The sequence below is a fragment of the Bufo gargarizans genome, chromosome 9 (assembly GCF_014858855.1).
Source record: "Bufo gargarizans isolate SCDJY-AF-19 chromosome 9, ASM1485885v1, whole genome shotgun sequence".
In the NCBI taxonomy this organism is placed as follows: domain Eukaryota; kingdom Metazoa; phylum Chordata; class Amphibia; order Anura; family Bufonidae; genus Bufo; species Bufo gargarizans.
Window position 1 is genome coordinate 193,265,412 of NC_058088.1, and position 15,597 is coordinate 193,281,008.

At 45.9% G+C, this 15,597-nt stretch overlaps 1 protein-coding gene across 1 annotated transcript; it reads right to left on the reverse strand.

The window, feature by feature from the left end:
* Positions 1-267: 267 nt before the first annotated feature.
* Positions 268-13,352, reverse strand: GFI1B (growth factor independent 1B transcriptional repressor). Its single transcript, XM_044306254.1, has 7 exons — positions 13,137-13,352; positions 7,512-7,626; positions 2,428-2,571; positions 2,076-2,344; positions 1,868-2,005; positions 1,458-1,623; positions 268-843 (listed from the first exon to the last, which is right to left on the reverse strand). The coding sequence occupies exons 2-7, from the start codon at positions 7,621-7,623 to the stop codon at positions 665-667; spliced, it is 1,008 nt and encodes a 335-aa protein (XP_044162189.1). The 5' UTR covers positions 7,624-7,626; positions 13,137-13,352; the 3' UTR covers positions 268-664.
* Between the last annotated feature and the right edge of the window lie 2,245 nt (positions 13,353-15,597).

The window sequence follows — 15,597 nt, forward strand, 5'->3', positions numbered from 1 at the left end:
ATTTTCCGCACCATCTTCTACTATTTCCTCTGGTAAATTGAATACTACATAGCAACCAATCAGATTCCATCTTTCTGGCAGGTTGATTGTTCTAGCTGCACCGATAGTAACCAATCAGATTCTCATTTTATTTTGAGAGCAGTGATCTGATTGGTTGTTCCTCCTTCACACATTTTCCCCTCATCCATGGTTGCCATGGGTAACAATGCCATTTTTCGTGGCCTAATGAGAAGACAAGCAACGTATGACAAAATGTATTCCAAGTAATAACACATTTCTTAAAATTTATTAAACGTAGCTGCGCCAAACATGTGGCTGTGAAATATTCAACGCGGCCGATATATCGCCATTTTTTACTGCCCTCGAGACACCATTTTTTTTTAAAAACTGCCTGAAATAAATAACAGTAAAGAACTGAATAAAAACTCTTCCAACATGGCGACTCCTACAACGGCGGCCATCTTCCCTCAGGGAAAGACGGGTTTGCATAAGCCAACTGGTGACACACACTGGTGGAAGCTCCTGTTGCTAGGCAACTTCCTAAGCTCCGTCATTTACCGCTCCCGCAGATAACTGTAAAGATGTCAGCTATACGCCGTCTCCACGTGATCATCACCCAGGGCTGTGGAATAATAATGGAGTCCCGCCATCAGACGCCCATGGCTCATTTCAGCCCGTGTTGGTTTTCTCGGTGTCTCCTTAGGTCTACTTTTCGCTGGAAGCCTTTACCGCATAAGTCACATGTGAACGGCCTAAAGCCCGTGTGCTTCCGGCTGTGCGTGATCAGGTTGGAGCTCTGACTGAAAGCTTTCCCACAAACCTGACACTTGTGCGGCTTCTCTCCTGAACACGGGGAGGGAAATGTACATTATTATTACAGTCATCACATTCCTGCACACCGGGGGCGGTAATATAGCAGTTATATCCATGAACACAGGGGGCGGTAATATAGCAGTTATATCCATGAACACAGGGGGCGGTAATATAGTAATTATATCCATGAACACAGGGGGCGGTAATATAGTAATTATATCCATGAACACAGGGGGCGGTAATATAGCAGCTATATCCATGAACACAGGGGGCGGTAATATAGTAATTATATTCCTGTACATAGGAGACAGTATTATAGTAGTTATATTCTTGTACATAGGAGGCAGTATTATAGTAGCTATATTCTTGTACATAGGAGCAGTATTATAGTAGTTATATTCTTGTACATAGGAGGCAGTATTATAGTTGTTATATTCCTGTACATAGGAGGCAGTATTATAGTAGTTATATTCTTGTACATAGGAGGCAGTATTATAGTCGTTATATTCTTGTACATAGGAGGCAGTATTATAGTAGTTATATTCTTGTACATAGGAGGCAGTATTATAGTAGTTATATTCTTGTACATAGGAGGCAGTATTATAGTCGTTATATTCTTGTACACAGGGGGCAGTACAACTCACCGGTGTGGATATATGTATGTTTCTTCATGTCAGACTTTTGATGGAAACGCTTTCCGCAGAACTGGCAAGGATAGGGCCGAGTGTCTGAGTGGATGAGCAGGTGGGTGGACAATGTAGAAGATCTCTTAAATGTTTTGCCACACATCTTGCACTCGAAGCTCCTTTCCTGTAGAATACGAGAAGTTAGCTCCTGGAGTTTTGTAATGGAATTCAGTAAAATTACATGATGGGGGACGTAGTGATACGGTGTGGTTCTATGTGACTGTATCACACATGATGGGATTAGGTACGGGGGCTGAGCAGACTGCATCACATAGGATAGGCTTAGATACACAAGGTCAGCAGTCAGTATCACACAGGACAGGCTTAGATACGGCAGCTCAGAGTACCCTGTACAGTAAGGGCCTCACCTGTGAGTGAACATTCAGATGTTGCTCAAGACTGACGGCATGGCCAAAGGACTTTCCACAAATATTGCAGACAAATGGTCGGGTTCCACTATGAGATCTCCGGACGTGAACCTCCAATCCATGAGACGTAGAGAAAACCTGGAAGACATGGGAGTTAGTCCGTCTGTTCTATGACCCCCTGCAGCGTTCGCCCAGATGGACATCCTACCTTGCTGCACTTGACACAGTGGTAGCTGTCCATAGAAGAGGAGAACCCCAGACTGTAATTAATGGGGTGATCGTAGTCCGATTTGCTAGCTGGAGGGGGGCCGCTGTATAACCCTATAGGACTCGGCAGCATGGAGGGGTGCACGTTGGACGGGACCTGCTTGAAGCTGTAGGCAGAATGCAGGGGCTCCCAGGAAAGCCTCTGCTTGTAGTAGGCGGACAGGGAGAGGGAAGGGTATGACTTTAAGGGCAGCAAAGGCAGAGGGATCCCTGGAGGACGGAATTTCAAAATCAAGTTACTCAAGTCACTGACATATTTATGTCATAAGACGATGAGGATTGTAGTTCATTACCTGGAACTGAGGCCGCAGGGGACCCTCGGTTGATATAAATGGGTGTCTCCGGGTCGTCCTCTGAGCGGGTGGGGGTGCCCTTGGTCAGGTCCTCAGGGGAGTACTCTTTGAGGTCACTTCCGGACGATTCACTGTTTTGAGGATCTGATAAAAATGGTAATAATGGTGTAAAAGTGGGGCCACCTCTCCCACCCCAAACCATGGGCCTCCACGAGGTCCCCGTCTACAGGCACCAAGAACAGAGAGGCGGTAAATGATCAGGATCCCCCGAACTGCTGGGCGTATTATGTCACCTGCCATCTATTATGTTATCTATTTAAGGCCTCATGCACACGACCAATGTTTTGGTCCGCATCCGATCCGCTGTTTTTGCGGCTCGGATGCGGACCCATTCACTTCAATGGGGCCGCAAAAGATGCGTGTGCTGTCCGCATCCGTTGCATCGTTCCGTGGCCCCGCAAAAAAAATATAGCATGTCCTATTCTTGTCTGTTTTGCGGACAAGAATAGGCATGTCTACAACGGGCCGCCCGTTCCGTTCCGCAAATTGCGGAAGGCACATGGGCGGTGTCAGTTTTTTGCGGATCCGCGATAGGCTTTGTGCCGAAACGCTTCTTTATCATATGTTGAATGATTAAGAATGAAGCAATATACTTTGAAGTAAGATTACGGGGTTTGCCGGGATTCCTTCACAGATGGTGGATACAGACAGTAAGAGGGGCCCATTTCTGCTTTGGGGCCCCATATTTTTCTGTCCGCACCTGCTTCTGCTGTACAGGGTCCGGGTATATACCCGCCGGGTGCTGCAGACACCCAATGCTGATGCAACGTGTGTGACAGAAACCACAGTGTTTGTACAGACACCGAGCAGATTCATGTAGGTTGGAAAATCCGGCTCTGATTGAATTAAGAAAACATATCCTGGCGGGACATCCGTGTGAGGAGCATAACGAATCTCATACCACAGCCGGCGGGCAACTCCCAGGCACGCAGCGCTCCTCGGCGGGTGTATCTAAGCCTTACATGTGTGATACTGCCTGCTGAGCTGTGTATCTAATCCTATCCTGTGTGATACTGTCTGCTGAGCTGTGTATCTAATCCTACCCTGTGTGATACTGCCTGCTGAGCTGTGTATCTAATCCTATCCTGTGTGATACTGTCTGCTGAGCTGTGTATCTAATCCTATCCTGTGTGATACCGTCTGCTGAGCTGTGTATCTAATCCTATCCTGTGTGATACTGTCTGCTGAGCTGTGTATCTAATCCTATCCTGTGTGAGACTGTCTGCTGAGCTGTGTATCTAATCCTATCCTGTGTGATACAGTCTGCTGAGCTGTGTATCTAATCCTATCCTGTGTGATACTGTCTGCTGAGCTGTGTATCTAATCCTATCCTGTGTGATACTGTCTGCTGAGCTGTGTATCTAATCCTATCCTGTGTGATACAGTCTGCTGAGCTGTGTATCTAATCCTCTCCTGTGTGATACTGTCTGCTGAGCTGTGTATCTAATCCTATCCTGTGTGATACTGTCTGCTGAGCTGTGTATCTAATCCTCTCCTGTGTGATACTGTCTGCTGAGCTGTGTATCTAATCCTATCCTGTGTGATACCGTCTGCTGAGCTGTGTATCTAATCCTCTCCTGTGTGATACTGTCTGCTGAGCTGTGTATCTAATCCTATCCTGTGTGATACCGTCTGCTGAGCTGTGTATCTAATCCTCTCCTGTGTGATACTGTCTGCTGAGCTGTGTATCTAATCCTATCCTGTGTGATACTGTCTGCTGATCCCCTGTATCTAATCTTCTGTGTGATACAGTCTGCTGAGCTGTGTATCTAATCCTATCCTGTGTGATACCGTCTGCTGAGCTGTGTATCTAATCCTCTCCTGTGTGATACTGTCTGCTGAGCTGTGTATCTAATCCTATCCTGTGTGATACCGTCTGCTGAGCTGTGTATCTAATCCTCTCCTGTGTGATACTGTCTGCTGAGCTGTGTATCTAATCCTATCCTGTGTGATACTGTCTGCTGATCCCCTGTATCTAATCTTCTGTGTGATACAGTCTGCTGAGCTGTGTATCTAATCCTATCCTGTGTGATACTGTCTGCTGAGCTGTGTATCTAATCCTATCCTGTGTGATACTGTCTGCTGAGCTGTGTATCTAATCCTATCATGTGTGATACTGCCTGCTGAGCTGTGTATCTAATCCTATCCTGTGTGATACTGTCTGCTGAGCTGTGTATCTAATCCTACCCTGTGTGATACTGTCTGCTGAGCTGTGTATCTAATCCTATTCAGTGTGATACTGCCTGCTGAGCTGTGTATCTAAGCCTTACATGTGTGATACTGTCTGCTGAGCTGTGTATCTAATCATATCCTGTGTGATACTGTCTGCTGAGCTGTGTATCTAATCCTATCCTGTGTGATACTGTCTGCTGAGCTGTGTATCTAATCCTATCCTGTGTGATACTGTCTGCTGAGCTGTGTATCTAATCCTATCCTGTGTGATACTGCCTGCTGAGCTGTGTATCTAATCCTATCCTGTGTGATGCTGTCTGCTGAGCTGTGTATCTAATCCTATCCTGTGTGATACTGTCTGCTGAGCTGTGTATCTAATCCTATCCTGTGTGATACTGCCTGCTGAGCTGTGTATCTAATCCTATCCTGTGTGATACTGTCTGCTGAGCTGTGTATCTAATCCTATCCTGTGTGATACTGTCTGCTGAGCTGTGTATCTAATCCTATCCTGTGTGATTCTGTCTGCTGAGCTGTGTATCTAAGCCTTACATGTGTGATTCTGTCTGCTGAGCTGTGTATCTAAGCCTTACATGTGTGATACTGTCTGCTGAGCTGTGTATCTAATCCTATCCTGTGTGATACTGTCTGCTGAGCTGTGTATCTAATCCTATCCTGTGTGATACTGTCTGCTGAGCTGTGTATCTAATCCTATCCTGTGAGATACTGTATGCTGAGCTTTGTATCTAATCCTATCCTGTGTGATACTGTCTGCTGAGCTGTGTATCTAATCCTACCATGTGTGATACAGTCTGCTGAGCTGTGTATCTAATCCTATCCTGTGTGATACTGTCTGCTGAGCTGTGTATCTAATCCTCTCCTGTGTGATACTGTCTGCTGAGCAGTGTATCTAATCCTATCCTGTGTGATACTGTCTGCTGAGCTGTGTATCTAATCCTATCCTGTGTGATACTGTCTGCTGAGCTGTGTATCTAATCCTATCCTGTGTGATACTGCCTGCTGAGCTGTGTATCTAATCCCATCCTGTGTGATACTGTCTGCTGAGCTGTGTATCTAATCCTATCCTGTGTGATACTGTCTGCTGAGCTGTGTATCTAATCCTGTCCTGTGTGATACTGTCTGCTGAGCTGTGTATCTAATCCTGTCCTGTGTGATACTGTCTGCTGAGCTGTGTATCTAATCCTATCCTGTGTGATACTGTCTGCTGAGCTGTGTATCTAATCCTATCCTGTGTGATACTGTCTGCTGAGCTGTGTATCTAATCCTATCCTGTGTGATACTGCCTGCTGAGCTGTGTATCTGAACCTATCATTTGTGATACAATCAGCTAAGATGAGTATCTAAGCTTATCATGTGGGATACAGCCTACAGGGCTCAGGGTGAAGAGCTATTCCCTAATATCAGACTGGGGACATTTTAGGGGATTTGTGTAGAAATGCAGGACTCCCTCCAGCCAGTGCTGGCTGTGATAGCTTAGATACGCGATACACCTGCTCATTATGATGAGTGGTGGGCACAATGTTTCAGTGTTTCCTGTGAATCTCTCCTCCGGTTTCTGCAGAATTCCGCTCTGGACAGAAGGGACGCTTCCCGGGAATCAGTTCCACCCTCTCCACACATCAGACACAATGGGATTTGAATAGAGCTCTTTTGAATTTGACCGCGGCTGGCAACACCGGAGGGGAGGCCGCACCTTACACCCCCGGACTGTAATCTATGCCCTGTCCAGCAGAAGGTAGTAGGGGCCTCTGCACCGTCTAAACGTTACTGGTAATCCCCAAAATTACGCAATAGTTCAATTAATGACTCTCCTGAAATACTCTGTGCTGCATGGAAACTAGCTCATTAGATCAGAAAACTTAAATCCTCTGTGCTGCTGGGGACCCTGCTCCTTACACTATTTAACTCTCATCCTGTGATCCCCCACACGATCAGCACACTCCTCTCCTGAAATCCTCTGTGCTGCTGGGACCCTGCTCCTTCCACTATGTAACTCTCATCCTGTGATCTCCCACAGGACCAGCACACTCCTTTCCTGAAATCCTCTGTGCTGCTGGGGACCCTGTTCCTTCCACTATGTAACTTTCACTCTGTGATCTCCCACAAGATCAGCACGCTCCTATCCTGAAATCCTCTGTGCTGCTGGGGACCCTGTTCATTCCACTATGTAACTCTCAGCCTGTGATCTCCACGAGAGCAGCAAATTCCTCTCCTGAAATCATCTGTGCTGCTGTGAATATGTGTACACACAGGAAATACTATTTGCTAGAAATAAGGCTGATAACAGATACCCAAATAGTTGGCGTTAGTCCTACTCATGGGATCCCCCGAGTCTGCTGATCCCCGGGGGTCGCAGGGGTGGTAACGCGCGGATAGCGGTGCCCAGAGCTGATTACGTGTTCTATAAACCGGGAAGTAATTAATGCATGCTTATAAATCACATAATGGACAAACGTCTCCGAAAAGGAAACGGAAAATGATTTATTTCCCTGTTTATACAGAGCTCATTAATACACAATGTGGCGTTAAGACAACGATGTGTTCTAGAAGAGTCTCTTCTTACTGTCAGTGAATGAGAGCAACACTTTTCACAGCTGAGGGGTTTGTTACAATTGTATCCAGCCTAAACAATCATCTGATACATTTTACCTGCACTGATACATTGCAACAAACTGTCAAGCTGTGCTGCTGGTGTGTTCAGCTCTCAGAGAACTGTGTAGAATGGATACAACTGTAACAAACCCTCAGCTGTGAGAAGTATTCGTTCTGTACATCACAAGAGCCAGAGCCGGGGCTCAGAGCAGTGTCAGTCCGCTTGGCTGGATCTTACCTACCGTGACATGGCGCTGTGATGGGCTCCTCCTTGGGCAAAACTTCATCTTCCGAGTAGCGATGTTGATGGTAACTGTGAGTTTTCTTGGTTTTTACCAAAAAGGAGCGTGGCATTTCCTGGAAGAAAACAAAAATATACCTATAAGGACATGATAATAATATCATGGGTGCAATACCATGGGAAACAGGGAGGGGGCAATGGGGCTGGTTGGCAAGCGAATGAGAGTGGAGCCAGCCTGGTGAGCAATGGAGGATTGAGCCAGCCTGGTGAGTAATGGAGAATGGAGCCGGCCTGGTGAGCAATGGAGAGTGGAGTCAGCCTGGTGAGTAATGGAATGTGGAGCCAGCCTGGTGAGCAATGGAGAATGGAGCCAGCCTGGTGAGTAATGGAATGTGGAGCCAGCCTGGTGAGTAATGGAATGTGGAGCCAGCCTGGTGAGTAATGGAGAATAGAGCCAGCCTGGTGAGCAATGGAGGATTGAGCCAGCCTGGTGAGTAATGGAGTGTGGAGCCAGCCTGGTGAGTAATGTAGAATACAACCAGCAAAGTGAGCAATGGAGTGTGGAGTCAGCCTGGTGAGCAATGGAGAATGAAGCCAGCCTGGTGAGCAATGGAGAATGGAGTCAGCCTGGTGAGCAATGGAATGTGGAGCCAGCCTGGTGAGCAATGGAGAGTGGAGCCAGCCTGGTGAGCAATGGAGACTACAACCAGCATAGTGAGCAATGGAGTGTGGAGCCAGCCTGGTGAGTAATGGAGTGTGGAGCCAGCCTGGTGAGTAATGGAATGTGGAGCCAGCCTGGTGAGTAATGTAGAATACAACCAGCAAAGTGAGCAATGGAGTGTGGAGTCAGCCTGGTGAGCAATGGAGAATGGAGCCAGCCTGGTAAGTAATGGAGAATGGAGCCAGCCTGGTGAGACAATGGAGACTACAACCAGCATAGTGAGCAATGGAGTGTGGAGCCAGCCTGGTGAGCAATGGAGACTACAACCAGCATAGTGAGCAATTGAGTGTGGAGTCAGCCTGGTAAGCAATGGAGGATTGAGGCAGCATGGTGAGCAATGGAACATCGAGCCAGCCTGGAGAGCAATGGAGAATGGAGCCAGTCTAGTGATCAATGTGGAGTGTGGAGCTAACATGGTGAGCAATGGAGAGTGGAGCCAGCCTGGTGAGCAATGGAGAGTGGAGCTAACATGGTGAGCAATGGAGAGTGGAGCCAGCCTGGTGAGCAATGGAGAGTAGAGCCAGCCTGGTGAGCAATGGAGAATGGCAAGTGCTTTTGGGTGCTAAGGTTACTGCTCCAGGACTCCATTTTTTCTTTAAAGCCGCCCTCTATTGTAGGGGAGAACGGAGAAATAGTGATATCCTCAAAACAATACAGACCCCTTTACTATGATGGAAAGAACGGCAACTCCTGAGAAGTTTGAGTCATTCCGATCGCATATGGCGCTAATCACAGCGCATAAATTATGACCGTATTCAGCTCTACATGAACGCTGCCCCCATGATACAAAATCAATACCATGTGACGTGTAAGCAGAGGTGATTATCACAGCAGAGGGACGACCATGCTCCCAATGCCAGTCTGCAGCCGGTGTAATGAAGCCACCTATATAAAAGTAATTCACTATGAAAAACTAAACAAAAACAAAAAAGCTAATAAAAGGAAAGTTTCTAAAATAAATTAAATGGATTTATATTTTTTGGGTTTCTGTGAGAGTCAAATCTGAACTCTTCACGGTAACAGATTCCAAAGTCTATAATAAATCACAAGAGCACAAGTCACAAACACACAGACTCGAGGCGTCGCTTCAGGGAAGTGTCTGCAGATTTGCATGGGCCTGTCACTGAGCTCGATTTGCATGGGGACAAGAAAGCCGATCCTCCAGAGGCCATAATACAGCTTAGTATTTCCAACCTGTAGGGTGTAGTTATGTCTACGCTCTCTCCTATAAGACCCGAAAGAACATAAACACGATGCAGGACTCGTATATGGTCGCTGACAACCGGCTGACAACCACAAAGAATGGAATTTACCAGTTCATAGCGCCCAATGAAAGTCGTCTGTGGGGCCCTACATTCCAAACATGTCCCTTTAAATATAAAAAGGGAATAGGGTTTCCTTACATGACCGTGTCCATGGACCTGTATGGGTAGGACATGGTCATAGCTGTCAGTGTGATTGCCTGGCATTATAGAATTCACTGCACTGGAGCGAGAGGAGAGCTGCTGCAGCTGTCCCTGGCACTGTCAGTATAGCGCGGTATATATGGTGGAGTGGTCCTGGAATAGGGGAGATCTTATACCCTGCAGCAGCTCTCTAATAAAGTTATCTGCAACCAGCTTTTGGGAAACTACAACTCCCAGCATGCCCTTGCAGTCTGCTGCTTGACAGAAATTGGGGAGAGCAGCTGCAGGGAATCTGATATCTCTGCAGCAGCTCTCCGCTTTACCATTAACCCCTCCCTGCTGATAAGGCAACTCTCTAATAAAGTTATCTGCAACCAGCTTTTGGGAAACTACAACTCCCAGCATGCCCTTGCAGTCTGCTGCTTGACAGAAATTGGGGAGAGCAGCTGCAGGGAATCTGATATCTCTGCAGCAGCTCTCCACTTGCATACAAATCCCTCCCTGCTGAAAAGGCAAAGTTCTAATATAGTGGTTTCCAACCAGTTGGGAACTATAAGTGCCAGCATGCCCTGACAGCCTGCCCTTGATATCCCTGCAGCAGCTCTCCACTTTCTGCTTATTCTCTAATATGGTGATCTTCAACCAGCGGCTCTGCCGCTGTCGGGAAACTACAGCTCCCAGCATGCCCTGAGAGACAGAGGCTGGGGGTTGTAGTTTCTCGGGCTAAGATACGGTTTCTCTTTGCTAGTCCTCATCAGCATACAACTGTTTTTCACTGGCATCTGATCTGATTCAGGTGACGAGTCATTTGCTTGACATTTGCATTTGTCCTGCAAGGATTTAGTCGCGTCCTAATCAGACACAGTCCGCCATTGATCTGGAAGAACAGAGCTGGCAGGACGCCCACGTAACCTGTTATTTGTCTCCGCTCATTAAACACCCTTTGTCCCAATGTTTGGGCACAAGGAAACAGCGCCACCCTCTAGTCCACGGACTGTGTCTGGTATTGCAGCTCCACTGAAGAGAGTTGAGCTAAGCTACAATACAACAAATGACCTGTGGACAAGTGGGGCATTACTTTTTAAAATCCCGGACAACCCCTTTAAATTGGCATCTCCACCACAGACATCTAATATCCAACTGGGCTTAGACTTCAGGACTCGTTGCAGATGTAACCTGTTGCATTGAAAATGGCCTGTCAGGTTATGATGGGAGTTGTAGTTATAAAACCACTGCTGTAAAGTGCGGCAGATTTAGGACCAGAACATTTCTGGGGCAGATTTCCACTTCTTCCATGTGGCTGGGGTTATTTTTTTACAGTTGTGCATGGATTTTTATGAACCCCATTTAGATGTATGGAATGTATTTTCTATCCTAAATACTTCATTTTGTAAAAAAAAATGACAGGACATTTTTTACATAAATGCAGAAAAAATACCCACAGCAGGAGGTCTGCTAGAAATGCACATGTGAACATAGCCCAATATTCAGTATGTGATAAAAGCAAATAAGATGAAAATAACATAATAATAATAATAATAATAATAAAATACCTAACAAACTGTCAAATGTAATTACCGTATCCATTCCTGATTTTTTTTTCTTAAATAAATTAAATTTTTATTGTATTTTATCCTAGCATGTTTTACTTAAAAAAGTGTTTGTTAGTTCCAAAATGAATAATTTCTCTTAGGGTCCATTCACACGTCCGTAAGTGTTTTGCGGATCCGCAAATTTGCGGATCTGCAAAACACGGACACCTGCAATGTGCGATCCACAATTTGCGGACCGCACATCACAGACACTATAATAGAAAATGCCTTTTCTGGTCCGCAATTGCGGACAAGGATAGGACATGTTCTATTTTTTTCAGGAATGGAATAGCGGATCCCGAAAAAACAGATGCTGATCCCGAAAATGCGGATGCGGATCCCAGAAATGTGGATTCGCATCCATTCCAGCCCTATTGAAAGTGAATGGGTCCGCAAATTGCGGAACGAATGCGGACCCAAATTACGGACGTGTGAATGGACCCTTAGGTTCGGTTCACACATCAGTTATTTGGTCAGTTTTTTCCATCAGTTAGGGCTCATCCACACGACCATTGTTGTTTTGCGGTCCGTTTTTCACGGATCCGTTGTTCAGTATCTGAGGGGTTTTTTTTCTCTGATTTAGGGCTCGTTCTCACGAACGTATTTTGCGTTCTGTATACGGGCCGTATACGGAACCATTCATTTCAATGGGTCCGCAAAAGATGCGGACAGCACTCTGTGTGCTGTCCACATCCGTTGCTCCATTCCGCGGCCCCGCAAAACTATGAGTCCTGTCCTATTCTTGTCAGTTTTGCGTACAAGAATAGGCATTTCTATAATGGGCCTCCTGTTCCCTTCCGCAAATTGCAGACCGCAAAAAAAACGGCACGATCGTGTGAACAAGCCCTCTTCCGTTCCGTTAGTTCAAAAAACATATCCATATGCGATCCGTTTTTTGCGGATCGGAAAAGGAAACAGTAACTTATTAATCACCAAACACATAAGCAATCTGGGCTGGGCGTAGCATTTCTACAATACGGATCCACAAAATACGGATGACATACGGATGTGTTCCGTGTGCGTTCTGTATTTTTTGCGGACCCACTGACTTGAATGGGGCCTCGGACTGTGATTTGCGGACAATAATAGGACATGTGCGGAACGGAAATACGGAAACAGAATGCACACGGAGTACCTTCTTTAAAAAAAAAAACGGAATGGAAGCGGAAAGAAAATACGTTCGCGTGCATGAGCCCTTATTGTGAGCCAATACCAGGAGTGCAGGCTACTCAGAGATAAGGTATAAAGACCCGCACCTGGTTTGGGCTCTCAATACCTGATGGAAATAACTGATCAAATAACTGACGTGTGAACAAGGCCTTAAGGGAATTAAATATAAAAAAAATATATATAAAAAAAATCTATAAAGTGCTAAACTGCATTCAACACGTGATACATTCTCTCTCTCTCTCTATGTATATATAAAGACTGCAACATAATTAAAAAAGATTTATTGCGTATGAAACTGTGCTGATCATGTGATGTATGCCGTGCATTCATTATACATTCCTGTGCAAATACAAAATACAGAATTAAATCAAATTACATCTAAAATTTGAATTAACTACTATATTTATATATATATAAAAAAAAGAGAGAGAAAAAAATAAATAATGAAAACAAAAATATACTAAAAATAAATGCAAAAGATATACTAAATTAATTTAAAAGTTACTAGAATTAAATAAAAAAATATATACTAAAATACAAACATACAAATAATAAACTAAAATATAATAAAAAAAATATATTAAAATTCTGAAAAAAAAATTACAAAAAATAAATATAAGATATACAAATAAAAAATGAAAATCTACTATAAACAAAACAAATATATAAAAAATAAAGAATATGTATAAAAAAATAAAAATTAAGGGATCTTGTGACTTTCCTGGCTGGTGCATTACCTGGCTGTTGTTGTAGTCAGGATGATGAGTGTAATCCCTCGTCGTACACGCGGCTGGTGTCACACTGACTGTCTTCACACTTGTGTTTGGCCTCTTCCCCCTCCCTGATTTTTCAATCTGATTACTTGTGTCAAAATCTGGAGTCGCTGCAGCCAATGGGGAAGAGGAACAATATTTGCTTATCAGGACTGGAGCAGACCTTCGAGAGTCGCCCGGAGCTCCAGCAACTCCGCAAACCGACAGAACACTTTCTCTGAATTCTGTTTGCAGTTGGGACTTATCCCCGGAAGGCAAACGTACCGCGCGTTTCACACCAAAAGTGGGGTTTTCATATTTGGCAATTGCCTAAGCAGCAATTCCCTAATAGTTTATTCCTATGATATCCCCCTCTTTATGGCAGCCTGTATTCTGCGTACAGTGCACCAGGCACAGGCGCACTACTACAACCAGGCTGGCTTCAGTGGCTCCTTAAAATTTTCTTTAAAGGGATTCCGAGCCTCACCTTTAACAAAAGTTTCCCTAAAAATCCTCTGTGCTGCTGGGGACCCTGCTTCTTCCATTATTGTAACTCTTAGAGCTCATGCACACGGACATGTGCCGGCCGGGCCCGTGTTGCAATGCACGGGCACCAACCGTTTGGGCCGCCATATGCGGACGCAGGGCCCATTTACTTGACTGGGGACCGCGATCCGCATCCGACAGTCCGCACCGCAATAAAGTAGTGCATGCACTACTTTTTTCAGTGTGGAGGCACTCCGTAGTGCTTCCGTGGGTTTCCATACCTCCGTTCTGCACCTTCCGGATTGCGGACCCAATACGGGCACTGGCCGACAACAGTTGTGTGCATGAGCCCTTAGCCTGCGACCTGCACAAGATCAGAACACTCCTCTCCTGAAATCCTCTGTGCTGCTGGGACACTGCTCCTTCCATTATGTCACTCTTAGGCCTCATGCACACGAACGTATTTTTTAACGTCCCGCAAAACGTGGTTCCGTTGTACCGTGATCCGTGCCCGTTTTTTCTTCCGTGGGTCTGCCGTGATTTTTGGAGGATCCACGGACATGAAAGATGAAAAAAAAATCTAAGTCAAGTTTGCCATTGAAATGATAGGAAAAAACGGACACGGATCACGGACACGGATCACGGACACGGATGACAATCTTGTGTGCATCCGTGATTTTCACGGACCCATTGACTTGAATGGGCCCGTGAACCGTTGGCCGTGAAAAAAATAGGACAGGTTATATTTTTTTCACGGCCTCGAAACACGGGTCACGGGCGCGGTGTAAAAACGGTGCACAAGCCGAGTTTTCTACGGCCCCATTGAAAGTCAATGGAGCCGCAGAAAAAAACGGAAAACGGCACAACGGCCACGGGTGCACACAACGGTCGTGTGCATGAGGCCTTAGGCCTCATGCACACGACCGTTTTTTTTTTACGGTCCGCAAAAACGGGGTCCGTAGGTCCGTGATCCATGACCGTTTTTTCGTCCGTGGGTCTTCCTTGTTTTTTGGAGGATCCACGGACATGAAAAATGAAAAAAAAAATCTAAGTCAAGTTTGCCATTGAAATGATAGGAAAAAACGGACACGGATCACGGACACGGATGACAATCTTGTGTGCATCCGTGATTTTTCACGGACCCATTGACTTGAATGGGTCCGTGAACCGTTGGCCGTGAAAAAAATAGGACAGGTCATATTTTTTTCACGGCCAGGAAACACGGATCACGGATGCGGCTGCCAAACGGTGCATTTTCCGATTTTTCCACGGACCCATTGAAAGTCAATGGGTCCGTGAAAAAAAACGGAAAACGGCACAACGGCCACGGATGCACACAACGGTCGTGTGCATGAGGCCTTACCCTGTGACCTCCACAAGATCAGCGCACTCCTCTCCTGAAATCCTCTGTGCTGCTGGGACCCTGCTCCTTCCACTATATAACTTTCAGCCTTTGACCTCCAGAGGATCAGCACACTCCTCTCCTGAAATCCTCTGTGCTGCTGGGGACCCTGCTCCTTTCACTATGTAACTCTCAGCCTGTGACCTCCACAAGATCAGCACACTCCTCTCCTGAAATCCTCTGTGCTGCTGGGGACCCTGCTCCTTCCACTATGTAACTCTCAGCCTGTGACCTCCACAAGGTCAGCACACTCATCTCCTGAAATACTCTGTGCTGCTGGAACCCTGCTCCTTCCACTATGTAACTCTCATCCTGTGATCTCCCACAAGATCAGCACACGCCTCTCCTGAAATCCTCTGTGCTGCTGGGGACCCTGCGCTTTTTTCACTATGTAATGCTCATCCTGTGACCTCCACAAGATTAGCACACCCCTCTCCTTAAATCCTCTGTGCTGCTGGGACCCTGCTCCTTCCACTATGTAACTTTCAGCCTGTGACCTCCACAAGATCAGCACACTCCTATCCTGAAATCCTCTGTGCTGCTGGGACACTGCTCCTT

Excerpts from the sequence above, each read along its gene's own strand:
- GFI1B (XM_044306254.1), bottom strand. The coding sequence starts at position 7,623 with ATGCCACGCTCCTTTTTGGTAAAAACCAAGAAAACTCACAGTTACCAT. Across the intron at positions 2,572-7,511 it reads CATCACAGCGCCATGTCACG|ATCCTCAAAACAGTGAATCG; the intron begins GTAGGTAAGATC and ends CATTTTTATCAG. Across the intron at positions 2,345-2,427 it reads CCCTGCGGCCTCAGTTCCAG|GGATCCCTCTGCCTTTGCTG; the intron begins GTAATGAACTAC and ends TCCGTCCTCCAG.